At 34.2% G+C, this 19,148-nt stretch overlaps 2 protein-coding genes across 2 annotated transcripts; one reads left to right on the forward strand and one right to left on the reverse strand.

The window, feature by feature from the left end:
* Positions 1 to 1,924: 1,924 nt before the first annotated feature.
* Positions 1,925 to 8,671, forward strand: LOC110695054. The gene is made up of 7 exons (XM_021872247.1): positions 1,925 to 3,864; positions 4,766 to 4,812; positions 5,938 to 6,046; positions 6,145 to 6,343; positions 7,333 to 7,462; positions 7,767 to 7,943; positions 8,035 to 8,671. Exons 1-7 carry the CDS (start codon positions 3,651 to 3,653, stop codon positions 8,188 to 8,190), a joined length of 1,032 nt encoding a protein of 343 aa, XP_021727939.1. The 5' UTR covers positions 1,925 to 3,650; the 3' UTR covers positions 8,191 to 8,671.
* Positions 8,672 to 10,090: 1,419 nt separating this feature from the next.
* On the reverse strand, positions 10,091 to 18,932 carry LOC110695055. The gene is made up of 6 exons (XM_021872248.1): positions 14,445 to 18,932; positions 14,234 to 14,310; positions 13,916 to 13,952; positions 12,577 to 12,775; positions 11,738 to 12,167; positions 10,091 to 10,566 (listed from the first exon to the last, which is right to left on the reverse strand). Exons 1-6 carry the CDS (start codon positions 14,587 to 14,589, stop codon positions 10,216 to 10,218), a joined length of 1,239 nt encoding a protein of 412 aa, XP_021727940.1. The 5' UTR covers positions 14,590 to 18,932; the 3' UTR covers positions 10,091 to 10,215.
* Between the last annotated feature and the right edge of the window lie 216 nt (positions 18,933 to 19,148).

Raw genomic sequence — 19,148 nt, forward strand, 5'->3', positions numbered from 1 at the left:
ATTAAAGTGTTAGTCGGCCCCTAATAAAGCTTTAAAATCATGGTTTCGCCCCTGCTCATAAAAAAAAAATTGTAATCTATACTTCATATATTAAAAAGCGTTCCTAAAAACGCTTATGTGTCACGTAGTTTTGCATTAGCATTATGCCACATCATCATTTATCTAACATTATGTCACGTCACCACTAGCATTGCAACAATTATTCGATGTCATTATTAACTTGAAAAGCATTGCCCAAAAAACAAAAAAAACATCCTACAAGTCTCAAACATTGAACCTCATAGATGTAAGATCACGTTTCTTACCATCTTAGCCAATAACAGTAATTTATGTCCTTAATTTACACATAAAAAAAAATATATATCTTTAAGTAAATAAAAAAAAAAGATAAAGAACAATTATGTAGCCTAGAAAAAAAATGAATAAAGCGGAATAGCCTCAACAATTTCAAGACAATGGAGGATTAATCTCTTTAAATCCTCTTTTTTATTAACGCTATGTTTCAAAGTAACAACCCGGTGCAACGCCCTAACCACATACTAGTATATATTATTAAAACTCATGGCAAGACATGCAATTTTGCCATATGTCACCAATTTTGCCATTTGGCATATGATGTGACGCCATGTCATACCAGCCCATTAATGTGTGACGCCATGTCATACTAGTCCATTAATGTACGCATGTATTATTTCCTCAAACAAAAAATTGTTAGCTTTGATGTTTGAACCCATGACTTTATATTCATTATGATTCAAGTTTTACCACCATTTTAAAGACACATTTTGTGTCAACAATTGTTATATTAAAAGAGTTAATCATGTTCATAAATTTCAAAATTAATAATATATATATAGATTTTATACAGTATGTTTAACAACAATCTATAATAACAAAAGTGATCTCATCTCTTTCATTTGCTCATACATACAACCTTATAGGTATTTGAAATATGTAACCCAAAGATATGCTGTACTTTTTATGCTAATTTTTTTCCACATATATGTCAATTTTAAAGAGTTTCTTATAACAATTGAAGAACGAAATAAACTAATAATATCCAGGATACTCAATATTAGATGATGAATTTTAATGTTCAGTTAAGTTGAAAAGAAGAAATTAATAGTACAAGTACTATTATAAGAATAATTCATCTTAGAGGATCATGGAGTTAAGGGACGGTTTGTCCCTCCATCTCCCCTAGGAGTGACCTGGGTTCGATCTTCACCCCACCCCTCCTGTGATAGGAGGGGCACCCACCGTATCTTACCGTGTAAAAAAAAAAGAATAATTAATCTTAAAAATAAAATATAATTAATCTATATTAATATTTCACCTAATTATCATAAAAAGTATCAAAAGTCATCAAATAAGTAGAGGAGAAATAGGAAATACGTACAAAAAAGTACAAAACTTAAAAGGAAGAGAGAAGTGAAGAGGGGTTGAGAAAGAAATGGTTGTATTTTTAGTTTTTTAGGGATGTAGTTTAAAAAATTGTTTTTTGCTAGAAATTCCACCGTTGAATCGTGCTGAAATTTTGTCATCTTAATAGAGACACATATGACCTTTATTTGAATAGTTGGATCATCATTTGAATCTCTTGTTTGTCTGGAATTTCTGTTGGACATAAACCTACGTTTAATGATAATATTTTCACTTTTGCTTTCCTAGTTTGTTATCTCTTATGTATTTATTTTTGTTGGTGAGTTGTGAAATCTTTGTAGACATTTGAGTTTCTTTTGCCCTCAATTTATCATATCAAAAGAAAAAATAAGGGTGGACTCCTCATAAGTCCCATTGGTTACACTTCACATCGAAAGAGTTTTCCATGCATATAGTGTGTGTCATTGTGATTTTATTTCTTACATATCGTTGTTGTTCCTGTTATCCATATTCCATATGATTTGTTTTGATTGATGAATTGTCTACTTGATAATTTGTACGTGGTGAATTGGAGTCGTTTTTCGTTGATTGTCTTGGACTTGATAACGGTGGGTGTTTGATATACTAATTGAGATGTTGCCTTCGAGTATATTTTTTTTTTTAAAAAGATTGTTTTGTAGGCGGGTAAAAAGAAGGCCTATACTGGACCAATCTCTCTCACATTATCAATATATTGCCTTTAGTAGATCACACTTTTAAGGAATTAAAACACTCTCTCTAATATTTTCACACAATATGATGAGTTGACCATACCAAATCACATGCCTTTAGAATAAACAATAATGTAAATATAAAGAGTGCAGATTACATCAAGCTCCGCTAAGGGTATAACTTCATACACTAGCAGAGCCAAGTGGGGACAACTATTCTCCCACTTTTTAAGGAAAAAAAAAACAAAAAAAAACAAATACAGTAGTTATAAACCATTTATGTGCAACACAATGATAAAAAAAAAAGAGGTGGTCCAGTGGTTAAAGTGTTTACAGTTGTCCTTTGAGGCCATGGTTAAAATATTTGATCTAATTAATATATCTCAATACAAATTAAATTGTCTAAGCGATTTTGTCAAGGAAAAATTGCTTTTAATAATCCCACCTTTGACCGATTCGCCGTTAATAATCCCACCTTTTGATTATTATCTAATAATCCCATCTTTAACCGGTTTTAATAGGTTAAGATGCTACGTGTCACTTTGTGATTGGTTGAAAATATTTTTTTATTAAAAAAAAACTAAAACTAAAAAAAAAAAAAAGAAAAATAACCAGCCCACCCCAACTTCAACCCCCACGCCAACCCTCAAGCAGCCCTCCCCGGAGCGGCGGCTGACCCAACCTCCTCCCCTGCGCCGCCGATCTATCCCTCTCCCACGCACCGGCCGACCATTCCCCGCGAATTGATGAACACTTGGTAAAATTGAAGACGAAGATTGTGACATCGAAGGTTATCGAAACCCTAATTGACGACGAACTGGTTGCGATTTACAGCGTTGAAAAGGTTTTGAAGGCAAAGGAGATCAACGGAGATTTCGGACGACTGATGAAAGGGGGATAAAGGGCGGCAATAAGGGTTTTTCAGGTCAAGGGTTTAGCCGACGGTGGATGGTTGCGACGGGGTTAAGGAGGAAAGGGAGGAGGGCTGGGTCGGACGGAGTAGGGGAGGGGGCTGGTCGGCCGATGCGGGGAGGAGGATGAGTCGGCCGGCAATCCGGGGAGGCTGTTGGAGGGTGGGGTGGCGGGTGGAGCGTGGAGGTTGGACTGGCCATTTTTTTTAGGTTTTTTTTTTTTTAAAGTTTTTAGTTTTTTGATTAATCACTAATTTTTTTTTTTTTTAAAAAAAATTACCTAATTACCGGTCAAAATGGACCAAAAGAAAAGAATGCCCTATAAAAGTGGGATTATTTGATAATAATCAAAAGATGAGATTATTAACAGCGAACCGGCCAAAAATGAGATTATTAAAAACAATTTTTCCTTTTGTCAAATTATAAAACGACTTCCTTAAGCGGACGGTGAAAATCTTGGCTCCATGATCCTGTTTTCTAAAAAAGAAAAATTTGATGGCTATTGGTTAAACTTGAACTTATGCAGTTACACTTGACGAACGCTTCTACGGAGTGTAGTAAACTTCATAAACACAGCGCTTTGCCGCTTTTGTCCAGAACAAAATAGAGCTTGTAAAAGAACAATATAGGAGACGACCTCAGTTTCATGGCGGAAGTCGAAGACTCAAAGCATGCAGTAGGGCAAGAAGAGCAGCAGCAGCAGGAAGGAGAAGAAGCACATGAAAATGGAGGAGTTAATGAGGAAATGAAGCCATGGGAGCAACACTCTGCTGTCATATGTATTCCTCGCTTTGATTACAACGCTCCTTCTTCTCTCCTCCAAAATTCTCATTCTGGGTTTCTCATTACTTGCCCTATCAGTAAGTTCTAATTCAACCTTTTTCTCTCTCCTCCTTCCCACTTCAATAGATGATTGAATTTGGTGCTTTATTTTGTTTCTTGGTGAATTTGGGTTTTGGGTTTTGGGTTTTGGTTTAATTTGATTTTTTTTATTGATTATTTGCAGCTTTGGTTATCCAATTTTAAATTGTGATGGGTGAAATAAGGATGAAATTATGATTCAAGAAGTTAAAATTGGTTGCTAGGGTTTAATATGTTGTTGGGTTATGATGGATTGTTCAATGTTAAAATTACAATGATGGAAAGTTGGTTTCTTTCCTGTATGAGTTTTTGGATTATTTATGTAGGCGTAGGTTAATGTTGATACCAGTAAATTGTTATTGAGAAATTTATGTATAAAAAGCTCAAGTCTTTTTTAATTTATGGAGCTTTATTGACTGCCAAAATGTATGATTTGATGGAATGGAAAGCAATTCAAGAAATATCGGACCCTATCTTGTGGTTTTGTAACCCTAGACCTTAATTTTTCGAGGATGTCAACTCTTTGAGCGACAATGTGAAGACAGTGATTTGAATTTGGCCTTTTTAGCATCCAATGGGATATAGTAGGAATACCTAGTTATTCTTAGTCTATGAGAAGAGAAGCATAATTGTTGGCTGGGTAATTTTGTTGATAGTTTGTATTGGATGAATTGTGTGCCTCTTTATATCGTAATTGTCTTAAAAAATCTGTTCATTAGAAAATATGTCATTTGGGTGAACCATGCAGTGTTTAAGCTCCACAATACAGCATTGCCTTTATACTACTCTATTGGCTGAAGAAACCTTAATTCCAAATGCCAATCCCGGGATTATATTGTGAAATATTTTCCCCCCGTATTTGAGATAAACTTGGCTCTTAAAAAACTTTTTGCTTTACAGAGAGGGAGAAGAGTGCAACAAAAGAAGCTATATCTATTCTTGGAAAGGTATTTTCTTGAAAAGCTTCATATAGTTAACATCCGTTTTTTGTTTATCTGATTTCACTTTGTTGTACATGTTGCAATTCTTTTTTCACTAAATTCTATATGAAGTTGTCTATCAAATCAAGGATGTATGGAAAAGTACCTCGTTAAGTCGTTAGTCTTTAATGATGCTGGGCTTAGATTAAAAAAGCCTCATTGCATTTGTAGCAACTGTATCAGAAGTTGGTGCTCATTTAACTACTTAATCTTGTCTTAGGTGAGAACTTGGTTGAACCTTTTCAGAGTACTTATATCATGAATCATGTTAGAGAAGCTCGAAGACATTGGAATGCCATTAATGTGTCAAACTTTAGTCTGTGGTCCTTTTAGTGTTCTGATCCCCAAGTACTTCGTAATATTTGCTAATTTACAGTAAATTAATATAAGCAAGTAGATTGAGTCAAACTAGTAAGTTGGTAAAGTTATTTATGAAAATTCAAAGTTATGTATTAGTATGTATTTTTGAGATTACAATATGTCTTGTGTCCAAAAAAAATTGAAGAAAACTGCCCAATTTGCTATCAGTAATAATTTATACTTAAGCTTGGTGGTTCAAATTCAACCCCATCATGTAGTGAGACTACAATCTACAATATTTTGATATAGTGTTTCTATCATTCTCCTGCAGTATGAAACTTATGGGAGGCACTTTGACGGCCTAGAAACATTATCCGAAATGTTATGGAAATTATAAGAATTAGAGGGTCTAGATTTCTTGAAATTCCTGGAAAGCAATACCTAAAAGTATTCTATATATAAAAGCTGCAATGTTATTGTTATATCTCCCGCGAAGACCAATAACAGATCCATTGTAATTTGCTACAGGTTAATTTAGGTGTTTATATTTTCAAATCCCTTTCCTGGGGTATTAAGAAAACATGTGAGTTGGATCATGAGTGGGCCTGGAAGGGTGATAATGATTCTTTGCTATTATTGACGGCATGATGCAGATGAAAAATTATTTAATTGGTTGTATGACTTGTATCAACAAAGATCATTTTCTTTTTCCTTAATGTCCATTCTATTTCCTAGTTACTGTCAATGCCGTTGGAATACTCACGGTTGAAGTTCAATGGTATGGTTTTGCAGTATATTGAATCCAGTGGTAGTGACTGCTCTAGAGAGTCTGATTCCAGCGAAGATGTTAAAAGAAGGAAAGTTGAGGAGGTGGAGGGGGGCTCTGCTGTAGCTATCACTAGTAAGAAACTGAAATTTGGTTTCTCAATCCTCAGGACCAATTACAAAATTGAGTTGAGCATTGGTTTAACTATTTGGAATTTCGATATATCTGTGTAGGTGAATTGTCAAAAGATGATTCTCAATCTTTTAGAGTGACGAATGATTCTGCAAAACAAACTCCTAGTCTTTTGCTCGTAAAGGTGACAAGAAGTGGCTTGGTTCTCTTTACATTCCCCAAAGGCAGTTCTTTTGATCCGGTCAGCATAGTCACCCAATTAAATCAATCCTTAGAATCAGGAGAGTTAAAACGACCACTGTAAGTACTTGGGCTGTAATATTGTTTTTAAATTACTATTTTTGGCGTTTTTTTAAACAGTAGTTTTCCAATGTGTTATTTATCCAATTTCTTTTGTTGCTTTGTTTAGTGCCGAATTACCTGTTTATATATTTAATCATTTCAATATTTGCTTCTAACCATCAATAATGAAGCTTTTAGGCCTGGGTATGTTGTATACTTGTGCATTTAGTCCTCTATCCGAGAAAGATTATGGCCAACAAGAATAATGTAGAAAATCAGATGGGTTCGGTGGGCAAATGTTTGGGAATCTTGAGATTCAATAATTGGGGTTAGACCACCTCCGAAGTTTACTGTCTGAGGCAAAGGCTATAAGTCAAGCTTAAAAGTTGCCCTCTAGGAGGAAAGAACCACCTTGATTAGAAGCATCTTTCTGGGATGTACAGGGTGTATATTGGCCATGTTAAGGTTAACAATAACTTGGGGAAGCTTCAGGGATTGTTTAAGACTCTAAGCACCAGCTTTTTATTTGTGACTGCACCCAAGATTGACCACCTAGGCAAATGTAGCAAGTGTTAGTTAAGTTTGAGGGGAAGTCTCTGAGCGGTTTTACGCATCTTTTAGGATCACCAGAGTCCATATTGGCTATTTTGATCATAGATGACTGCAGATCCACAATTGTCTCATAAAACCCCAGTTGCTTATGGTTGTTTGAGGCTTTTTTTGAAGTTTGGTAGAAACTGCTGATTAATATATTTGAGGGGAAGTGTTATTGATTACCCTAACATCCAAGGATTGTGTATGAGGAAACCTAATGTTGAGATTATATGTGCATATATGATGTCAGTTGTGTAGAATTAGTTTTCAGTTCTCCAATTGGGTTATTTAAACTACTCTTTTCACTCTGCACTCTTCTGCTGGCTTTATTTTAAAAGAGTCTCAAATACTATGCACAGTTTATATATTTCCCTAATAATTATCTATTAAGCAAGTATAGTCTCTCTCTGCAGCTGGTGCCATCGGATTTTCCCTATTCAAGCTACTTGTAGGTTGAATGAAAAGGAAGTCAGTACTACTGTGTCAAATCTCGTTCTCAAGTACGTCAACGACAAAAGTTACAGATCTTCTAGACCCCTAAAGGTGAGCATACTTAAATTTTAGCTTTGCGGTCGAGTATTACAGTGAATTTCCTATCCAATGGAGACTTTCCTTTACAAGCCAATCTTTGGTATCTGACCAAAAATAATTCTCTGCTGTCTTCTTTTCTGTATGGAGGCCAAGGCACCACTTGTATCTTGCAAATTGGCTTCCTAATTATGTTAGTTGTTACATTCTCTCTTTTGGTCTCCTTCCTCCTACCCCATACATGTAAAAAATACAATATGCAATTGTAGGATGATTTCTGTTTGATCTTGATGCACCACCTTTACTTTGTTATCTTTAGTTTGCAGTTAGCTATAGTAGAAGAGGAATTGAAGAGACAGAGATGAAAACTGCAAAAGATAAAGTTAGCGAACCTAATCTTTGTGTATTGCTTGATCGAAATAAGTGCTTCTCCATTGTAGCGGGTGCTGTAAAAGGGGTTGTATTAGATTCAACCGTGGACCTTAAATCCCCAGAGGTTGTTAGCTCTCAATTCAATTTATGAACCGTTGTCAATTTGTCATGCCATAAATAATATATGTTTTGACGTGTGTGTTTATGTTTTGCAGCTTTGTACTTTCATTGAGCTTCTTCCATTGTCTGGGTCGCCAAATGGCTCACTGATTGTTGCCGTTTCAGTCCTTTCTGGAGACCTTGTCAGCACCAAGCCACGGCTTTGTGTTAAATCTTTGGTCCTTGATCCTAAAGCTAAAACAAAAGTGTAATAAATTAGGCTTGAACATCCAAGGCTTCAGTGAAGGGTTCACATAAACTTTGCAAGTAAAATTGGCTGCCAACCAAAGTGATCTGAGTACCAGTTTAAAGTTAAGTTTTTTGGTTGTCCTTCTTTTGATTTTTTTTGCTTCTTCATAGGAAATTTTTGAATTATCCAAATTTACAGAATTGCAGTAGATAACCTGAGGGTGAGAGCCTGTACTGTACGTCTGTACCCCCATAGGCCATAAGGGCAATAACGTCATGCTTCGGCTGGTGTAATAACGGTATAAAATTGCCTAGCCCAATTGTATTATCTAGCTGTTACCTAATCTGATGAAGTTGATTAATGAAACTTCTTGTATGTTCATAATATGAAGCTTTTACCTAATCTTCTTGTCTTACATATAAAGTTCATGTAGGTTTTCCTTGTGTGAAAATACAATGTTGAAAGGTTAGACGCGTTTCACAAATTCCCAAATTTATTTTGAATTCTTAACTATGAAGGTTGGGATAATATGAAAACGAATGTTGATTTCTGAATAAAGTACTAAGGAAGAAAGCAACATACTAATGAACTAACCATACTTACCATTTATAATACTCTATTTTAGGAGATTATATGGCCAATATATGAGTTTACGTGGCTAATCTACAACCAGTTCAAAAAATTTGACTTCACTACAATAGTGTTAACATTGATTGTATCAATACCAAAGCAGTGGTTACAGTTGTAAATCATTAAAAATGTTAAGGTGAAGTTTAATTGTTCTATTGTACATTTTTTTTTTGACAGGTCTAAATGTATTATTGTTGAGAATGTTGACATAGTTTTACAATGTTTGATAAGCTGGTCCAAGGTACAAACAAATGTTCCATTTTGAATTCACTACCTACTGCTGTATTTATGTGTGAATGTGTCTAATTTTTCTTTGTCTAATTGTCTATGCTATCTACTTATCTAGTAACGGGACCTTGAAAGACATTCTTTCGATAATGAACTTTGTAATACCCTTTTTGTATTTTGAAAAATCTCTACAAAAATTAAGTTGTACGAGTATAATGTATGCACGCAAATTATTTGAACTTATTTTGTCGTAAGCCTTGAAACTTGTACTTATGTTTGAACTTGTTTTGTTTTGAAAAAGTTGAGAACACACCCTATTTTAAAGGGGAATTTCATTCTATAACCAATTTGGTAATTGAAGAAGTAATCAACTGATTCCTCAAACTTATAAAGTGGTTCGTCATTCAATTCTCCCATTGTTCAACATGGGATAAAAGTTTCATTCGTATGTTGGTTAATGGGATTTCAACGTGTAATAAAGCTTAGGTGGAGGCCATTACAATTTGGAACCCTACAATCTCAATTGTGCGATTATTCACCTTATTTAAGGTAATTTGTAAATCTTCCTTTTTTAGGAAAGAAGAATATTAGGTTGAGGTTACTTTTATTTTTTTTTAGTCTCAAAAAATAAATAAAATAGGAGTACAATGTAAAGAGTAGAGATGTCAAAAATTGACTTCATTCGAAATCGACCCAAAAAAAAAAAAAAATGATTTGATTTGTATGAATACAATAATTTAACATGACTCAAATTTAAATGACTCAATCCAATTCGATTTCACTGAAATTGACCCGCTTATCCAAGTTGACACCTCTTAATCCGGCCAATGACGGTGGAAAATATTGTTGTTAGATAGCCTTTTTTTGGGATATTGTACATGTATTTATTATTTATTATTTTTGTGATAGTTTGTGGACTTTTTGTAGGGTCCAGCAATTCTAGTTAGTGATTAGTCTGATTACCCATACTCTAATCATGCAGTACGTGATTTATATAAGGTACTCCTTACGAATAATTAAATTAGGTTTACTTTAATATGAAATAATAGATATAATAAGACCAGTACTCCAACTAGTTAATGACTTGATTTAATCAACTAAAATTTCATTAATTTTTTACAAATGCATAATACTATTATATTAAAGAACCTGATTGCCTGCCTAGAATAAAAGGAATGAACTAATCTAATTAGCTACCACAAAGTGAGATAGATAAATCAAGATTAAGAGACTGTTGGTGATTATCCCAAGCAATAGAAGAAGAAGAGTATGAACTAATTGCCTGATCACTAATTTCACTAACATTAGTCGACGAAACGTTGCTGCTCCGTTGCATTAACAATGGCGGCAAGGCCACCCTCTGTAAGGAGAGAGACAAGGATATCCCATGCTCGTTGTCTCTTTTTTCGATTGCTATCTCTTCATCGTCCTCGTTTTCTTTGTATTGATCTTTGGTTTGCTTCATAGAAGAGAAGAATGCATCCGAGTTGAAGTAATGAGCTTGATTTTGGTCTGATACTTGTTCATATGCCATTGTTTCCTGTGATAATTTAAACATGAAATGATTAAACAATTCTACATGCAAAATATATTATGCATTATAAGATCAATGACATAATGACAAGAGAGTGAAGGAGGGGAGCTTTAACCACTTGAGCTATCCCTTACTCTCTACATAGGCAACACACCATGCTTGTATCGACTTAAAATCTTGAATAGGTATAAGTTGGACTAAATTTTTTGAACCCGAAAGAACATTTATCAGTTGTATAAATATTGAATATATAGCTTAATAATTACCAAGCATGCATTAAACTAGCTAGCTAACTACCATTATCAGAAAATTATTGTCCTTTACTCTATATTCTAAAACAAGTTAATAATGCACAATGACTTTCAAACACATTTAAAGAGTGACTGCCAATTTCAGCATAGTGTATAAATATAATGGACCACTATGAAAATAATGGAAATTATTCTGCCTCAGAATATCTGTACCAAAAAACTAGAATATGTTGATTTTCTTTTATAAATAAATATTTCTAAAATATCTGTCACCAATAAATGTTTTCTGCTTCCAAATTCGTCCCTTAATTTGGTCATTTTTCAGTACCTACAATCCCTTAATCATGTTCCATTTTCTATATACATGCATTACAATACACATATATACATGTGAATTATCACTTATTTATGCTATTACTAGTACTATTATATGATAAAGTACACAAGAATTAATTAAACTGTTGTTATTATCTATATATCCATTTATCCACAATTTATAGTCCTTCACACATAATAAATTTGACCACAATGTAGTCTTCTTGTTGAATATTTGACCACATATGACTAATCATTGCATATAACCACCAAATAATTACTAACAAGCTTATATACATGGTACTAATATCTTGAAGCTAAGGGTCTGTTTGTACAGCTTATATTATCTTGTCAAAGGCATACTATAATTCAGATAGGTTCATACGAGTACCGGTCAAAATAAGATACTCCGTATGACAAAATACATTATAACAAACTCATGTATAATTTCTGAAAAGCTAAATTTATTTCGGATCAGTTAATTTCAAAACAGTTCAACCAGATTGAATGCAACATAATCTTTTAGTTATAACAACAAATATTGTCTCCGTCTCACATGATTTAATTATACTATCGACGTGACAACTAATTCCGAAGAAGATGAGAAGTACCTGCAGCTTTAAGAAGTGGGATTGATCAGGTTGGACTGCAAGAAGATGATGAAAATTGAAAACATGATCCTGAGGAGGCAGAGGCAGTGTAGACAGTAAGGAGGAGAAACCAGGGTGTTGGGTCTGATGCTGCTGTTGTTGCTGCTGCCATCTGATAATATTCAGACTACTCTCTTCCAATAATCCACCACTTTCTAATTCTTCTTCTTCCTCATTATTATTACTTTTATTTTTATTGTCATCTTTTAGCATAATTCCTCCTCTTTTTGTCTCACCCTTTGAATCATTATAAATTGACTCCAGCTGACTTTTGTAATCATCAACCAAGCAGTACATTTTTGGATCTTTTCTCACTCCCTCTCTTTGGCTGCTTTCCATTTTCTCTCTCTTCATCATCATACTACTTGTAAAACTATCTTCCATCCTTGCCCTTTTGAAATTTCAATTTTTTTCATCACCCACAAAAACAAATGAAATAAAACAATAATCAATATGTGAAAAAAAAAAAAAAAAACTACATATTGTTCATAATTGTGCGAGCTTAAATTTAATGAGTAATAATACTGCCTCCGTCTCTAAAAGTTCTTTCTTTTTAGACGATAAATGTCTCATAAAAAAGTTAAAATACGTAAAATTGATTTTAGCACTTCCAAAATTTAAATCCATCCACACTCCCCTGAGAGTAAAACATACATCGAAAACGTGCAAACTTTAAAAATTAAGGGAGTGTTAAAATCAATTTTCACCGCGTTTACTTAAAGACGGTCATATAATTCCATGAAATTATAGCTATATAAACTACAATGGGAGGAAAGAAAATGCTTGTTGATTGCTAGTACCTTTTAGAAGGGGGAAAAGCAGCAGAAATTGTAGACTGAAGATCTTGAATAACATTATGATTAATAGTAATATTTGGAGAAGATAAATGTAACCCCACATCATCTTTTTCATCCTCCAAAACATAATTAGTAGTACTTGCAATGTTATTATGATGATTCTCAAAAGCTTGTTTCCTTTGCTGTGTGAAGCTCTTGTCTCCTAAAAGCAAATTATACACCAAAAAGATGTTACACAAAAATATTAAAAATTTATTTTATAGAAAAAAAAAATTTACAACATAAGAACAAAAAGTTACTGTGTAAATATGGTAATTGTAATTTTCAAAATTTTGTTCGTTCTTGTATTTCCAATGTAATTTTCTGATTCAGAAAGCATTATAATTGTTTGTACAGTACCACAACTATAAGGTTTAATTGGGTAATTTATTTATGTACTTTATTTTCCCCTTAAAATGATAAAATCAGAAGATTTGGGAATTAATGTGAATATTTTCTGTTTTAGTAAATTTTAAACATTAAATGAAGTGAGACATCAAAAATCACTAAAAAAGATATGATATGGTAACCCATAATCTTTGATTTCCAGCTGAGTGAAACACCCCATTTGGGGGAACCAACCTAGAATTATAAAGCTAGCTACTCCATATTATTTTGCTTTTATTACTATCACAAGAAATTTAATACAACACCTATTAGTATACTCCCTTCGTCCCAATAATAGTTCATGTTTGTGTTTTTTCATGGTATTTAAGAAATTGGAGGAAAAGATGGATGAAGTACATTAAAAGTGGAAAAAAGCTAGACAAAAATACAAGGCAAGTGAACAATTTAAAGGAAAAAAGTGAAAAAGTACAATTATAGACGAAAGTTAGAGAGAGAAAGTGTAAAAAAGTACAAAGCAAGTGGATAGTTTAAGGGTGAATTTTAATGAATAAAGTTATAAAAAAATGAGGGTATAATGTTCTTTACATACTATCTAAAAATAGAAACAGAAACAACATTTTAGGTCTCCAAAATAAAAAAACAAGAGCTATGATATGAAATGAAGGGAGTATATGGCAACTCAATCAATATAAAGATTGCCGTGTTTTTCTATTTCATCTTTTAATTAATTCCATCTATCCGTGAACCATTCAAATTGAGTTTAAATTGTGTTGTCATATTAATTAGTACTCGTAGTAGTTTATTACACTAGCTAATAACCATTAATTCCGGACAGATGGAGTAAAGTTTAGAAGTAATTAGAAGAATAGGAGAATCATCAATATTCATGGTAGTTGAACAAAATTTTAAAATAAAGATTAAAGAAACGAGATTAATACTGTACATAATTACATACCTTGTCTTGTATGATCAAGCTTCATGCTTCTATACATCTGTTGACATTAAAAAAAAAAAAAAAAAAAAAAGAAAAGAAAGAAAATACCAAAAATTAGTTCATATTATAAATAAATTGGTCATAACAATGAGTGTGAAACCTTAGACCACAAGTCACCAAATTTTTTTAAAAAAGAACCTAGATTAAGATTGTTTTTCTTTTTTTTTTTTTTTTTTTTTAAATTTTTTGAAAAAAAGAACAAAGATTATGATTAAAATAATTGATGATAAAAAAGTAAATATTCTAGAAGAAAGAAAATGGAGGTAGAGAAAAACAAACCTGGAGATGACTTTTCACATGAGAAATTGTTAGCCCTCTTACATCCATTAACTGAAGAACAAGCTTTGGTGTTGCCTCTGAAATTTCAAAACCAAAATAATTATAAATCACTTTATCCCAACTTACTAATATTAGTAATAGTAAGCTCATTCGGAGGAGGTTCAGATATACACAACCTTATTAACGCATCAAAAACGAAAAGAGAACTTACTGTCTTGGCCACCGAGGCGTTCGATAGCATGAACAAAGCAGCGGTGAAGCTCAGGAGTCCAGCGTAAGCGAGGAACTTTGGATCTAACATACTGTCTTACTCCATTACTAGTATTACTATTACTATTTTTAATACTAACTTCCATAATTCTATTACTCTAATAATTTTATTTTTATTTTAAGAGAGGAGTTATAATTTGATGAGAATAATATTATTCATTTGAGGGAAAAAAAAAAAGGGGGATGAAAAAAGGGTTGACTAGAAGAATGTTTTATATAAGAGGATGGGAGGTGAAAGGAAGAAGAAAATCACGAGGAAGAGAGAGAGAGAGAAAGAAGAAATTCCTTTGGTTGGGCTGAAGTGGCGCTGTTAGAAAACCTGCAAACATGGAAAATTCTCATCACGAGCTTCTGATCCTCTTTAAATCATTACTCTACTTACATTCTCTCTCAACCTCCCTTTTTACTTTTTTTTTTTTTTTTTTTTTTTTAATATTAATACGGATTATATTAGAATATTGTTGATTGTTTATTGGGAAATTCTATATGGTAGCCCTCGAGATCCAAAAATTCTACATGGTGGCTTGGCAAATTTTTTCTTCCACAAAGTGTTTCCCTAGTTTGGATTATTACATTAAGTGACCTCATAGGCTTATTTTATGGCTAACCCATCATTAAAAACCTAATTACTAACTTACCCCTTAATTAAATTATTAACCCACTCCTTAACTAACACCACACCACAGCCCCACCACCTAAGTCAGCTAACCCGACTCTTCTCTCTCCTCAACCTCTCCATCCCCATTACCGACGACCTCCAAGATCTGCACCTCCAAATCCTCACCACTCTCTCTCCTCTCACCTCCGATTACATTTGGCAACACGAACCTTTCTCCTTTTCTCAATTCGTTTTTGGAATTCTAATGGTGAGTTTAATTTCTTTTAATTGAAGTCGCCTTTCATATCATCTTCCTAATTCCTAATAATTGTGTTTTATTCGGAAAATTAAAGTTCTTATTATTCTGAAAAAGAGGGTTTTTGAGGTGGTGATGTGGGTTTTGGCTGCTGTGGGCTTCAAGTCGAGCGTGCTATAGCTCGTTCGTCAGTGAGCTATCACTCGAGGTTGTTGAGCTTGCGGACTATACGAGCTAGCTTGTGAGCTATCGCTCACTCGCTGCTAAACTTTCGGTGCTGTGAGCGAGTATGCGAGCTAGCCTGCGAGGTCTCGGTCACTCGCTGCTGCTCTTGCGGTGTTTGAGAGCAAGTATGCGAGCTATAGCTCGCGTCTTAGCTACGATCTCTTGCTAGTCCTTTGACAAAACTCTTGCAACAATTTTCTGTCCCCAAACCAACTCAATACACTCTAAAGTCTCAACTATTGAATTCAATTGAATTAAAATTTGCAGCAAAAATGTAACCAACAATCATATGTAAAGGAACAATGTCAAAATATGTTGTGATATTCTACTTCAAATAAGACTACTTAAACTAATTGTACTTCAAAGCTAAATATTAGTCTTCTTGCATTGATCTTCAAACTGGTTATGAAGAAGATGAATGTTCTTTCCTCTTTTTGCTACCCGTACCAAGTGATTCCTGTGACTGCATAATTGTTGGAGTAGGTTGTGATGCAGCTTCATGTTCGTTCCTTTTCCTGCTGTCACATTCTGTACTAGTTCCAACTTCATTATTCGCTTCCACATTTTTCTTTTGAGCTGCTTTTTCCTTTGCGGTCAATCCACCCTTACACGTTTTTATGTTGTGGCCAAATTCCTTGCAATTATTGCTTTTGTTTGTAGTTGATCTTTTGCCCTTTTCTTTCTTGCCATCTTCCTTCTTCCTATTTCTTGATGGCCTTCCAACTCCCCTCCTCAGTGGTGGTGGCAATATGATGCGCATGTCAATATCAGGCCAATTCTCGTGGTCAGGTATTGAGTTGATTTTTTGAGAATAGGTTTGCTTGTACACTGCACCATAGTACCAAGTGCTAGAATACTTGTAAGGGTCTTCTTTAGCATACAAAATTGCTCTTATCGCATGTTTGCAAGGCAATCCTGAAATTTGTCATGCTCCACAAATGCAAGTTTTTTTGTTCAGGCTAACTGGTAGCATTGACTTTCCATCCTTTATTTCATACTCCCCTGGACTACTCTCATAAGCCTTACACATTCTAGAATCCAACACAAGCTTTTGAATTCTTCTGACAATATTTGGGCAAGGTTCATTGTCACTCCAGTTCGCACAGTTTTGTCTCCTTGTTGACATTCTTACCATACACACCCTCCTAATTCCTGTTTGAAAACAAACCATTACAATTGATACAAAAGAATGTAAGTATATGAACAAAGATTCAATAAACGAACCTTCTAATAAAGTTAACACTGGCCTGCATCTGTCAACTCCTAAGGTGGCATTAAAACTTTCCACAAAGTTTGTCTTATTTTCTTCAGAGCATATCTTTGGATCAAACTTGTATCTAGACCACCTTGATTGATCACCAAGCTTGGATAACCACACTAAAGCCAAATGATTTGTCTTTTGTAACTTTTCCATTGTTTTCTTGAATGTGAAAGGGCTAGTTGCACTATATACTCTCCAGAACAATGAATACATCAAAGGCCCAGGGAATGCACTTTTCCAGTTCTTTGACAAGTGTTTACAACATTACCTTCTCCCTGCTTCTGGCCATAAACCAGTGAGGGCAGCATCAATACCCTGTAAGAAAGCCACAATACAATAAATAACTAATAAACATTAATGTAAGAAACATTTTAATGTAAATGAGAGTAGAGAATGCACCTTTTGTCTATCAGAGATAATACACCAATCATCACCCCTGTTGGATTTTTTCAAAATGTTCTTCAGGTGCCAAAAAAAAAAAAAAAATTCCAAGTTTCCTCATTTTCTCCACTTACTATAGCCCAAGCAAAAGGGAAGAGCTCATTGTTGGCATCAATTGTCACTGCAGAAAATAAAACTCCACCATAGTTGCCTTTAAGATGAGCACCATCAACTCCAATAAGACTTCTACAACCTGCACACACTCCTTCAATTGTTCCTTTGAAGGAAATGAAAATGGTTGAGAAGTGAAGAGGCCTCTCGGGATTAGGTCCCACCTTCCAACTGCAGAATGCTGCTGATTTACGGTTTGTCATCTTGACCATCTCAGCATACTTTGGCATATAACCATAAGATTCATCATGACCACCATTTATTTGCCTTAATGCAATTGCCCTCATCTTGTACAATGTGCTTGTTGCCATTGTAACTCCATACCTTTGCCATAGAATTGCATTCCGAGCTTTTCCAGATATATCATTACTAGCCCTTATATCATCCATCAATTTGTCAGCTGCCCAAGCTACATTCACTATGGGATTTTTATTATCCAAGACCCTACATGTATGCTCTGGGTTAGTAATGCTTTTGATGGCCCATGTTTTGTCATCGGGAAGTCTGCTACTATGTAATCTCCAACGACAATGGAAATCTTTACAGTCAATCTTTTAGGTGTTGATCTCTCAACAACAATTCCAAACCCACACTGTATACAATAGTCTCTCAAAACACCCTTAAAATGTTCCTTGTCACTAAATATCATCCAAGGCTTCAACACAATGTTACCCCATTCCCATCCTTGGTAAAACACACCATACTTATACATTTGCTTCAAATAAGATTCATCATTGTCAACATCATTTTGCCAAACCTCATCTTCATATGGGTCATAATTGTCATCAATACATCCCTAATTTACATCTAACTCACTATCTTCACCTTCATCTGAATGCAAAGGATCACCCACTTCATCTTCACTTTCTAAAGGATCAACAACATTTTTCTTTAACTTTTTGACAAAAATTGCACTACCTTCACCAGTTCTAACCCCTACATCAACAGTTTCATCCCTTGCATCCAAATCATCAAGACCAACATCAATTATTTGTGGAACTATTTTCTGAATGACAATACCTTTCCTGGCAGCTGTGGTTTTGGGTATATTTTTTTAGAAAAAGGGTTGAAGTGTTTGAGTTCTTTGATTGTGAAGCACTGACATTATGTTGAACAACTGGTGCATTTGAGAAAGATGTGATTGAGAAATAATAGGAATATCAAAAGGGGTTGCAATTGTATCGTTTGTCTTTTCCCTCCTGGGTGTTAGTTTCTTAGGCTTCCTCTCATCTTTTTCCCTAAGGATTTCATTGTAATAATTTTGGACATCTAACCATGTCTTCTCAATGTCAAGGCAAACTCTATCATCATCGTATAGCAGTAATTGAGCACCATTACCATCACAATTCTCATTTGGTGTAATGCTACTCTCCCCTATAGGCCCAGGTGGACTCTTCCCATCCATCAATGAACCTTTCAATTGTCTGGCTGATTTTACACATTCACTAAGTTGCTCTGTCGCACCAACATAAATGTATATAACCTTATATGTACTCATTCTTTCCAACATAGTCATCAAGTCGATCTTTATCAGTATGAATTTTAACAATGTTTTGCTTATAAAGTAATGGAAAATAGGAATTTAAGGCATTTCAAAGTTCTTCTTCCTAAATGCATCCTCATATTCATTTATCAAATCAATCCACATGACTTTGTCAACATCATCAATCATCAAATCAACCTCTTTACCCATAAATTGGAATCTTAACACAATTTCATCCATGCGTTTTATTGAACAACATTACAAATTTAG

Source organism: Chenopodium quinoa, unplaced genomic scaffold (assembly GCF_001683475.1).
Source record: "Chenopodium quinoa cultivar QQ74 unplaced genomic scaffold, ASM168347v1, whole genome shotgun sequence".
Lineage (NCBI taxonomy): Eukaryota > Viridiplantae > Streptophyta > Magnoliopsida > Caryophyllales > Amaranthaceae > Chenopodium > Chenopodium quinoa.

Coding starts and splice junctions, on each gene's coding strand:
- LOC110695055 (XM_021872248.1), bottom strand. CDS start 14,589: ATGGAAGTTAGTATTAAAAATAGTAATAGTAATACTAGTAATGGAGTA. Junction 14,311..14,444: donor ACGCCTCGGTGGCCAAGACA/GTAAGTTCTCTT, acceptor TTGAAATTTCAG/AGGCAACACCAAAGCTTGTT. Junction 12,168..12,576: donor GCTTTTCCCCCTTCTAAAAG/GTACTAGCAATC, acceptor AAATTTCAAAAG/GGCAAGGATGGAAGATAGTT.
- LOC110695054 (XM_021872247.1), top strand. CDS start 3,651: ATGGCGGAAGTCGAAGACTCAAAGCATGCAGTAGGGCAAGAAGAGCAG. Junction 3,865..4,765: donor TCTCATTACTTGCCCTATCA/GTAAGTTCTAAT, acceptor TTTGCTTTACAG/AGAGGGAGAAGAGTGCAACA. Junction 7,944..8,034: donor TGGACCTTAAATCCCCAGAG/GTTGTTAGCTCT, acceptor TATGTTTTGCAG/CTTTGTACTTTCATTGAGCT.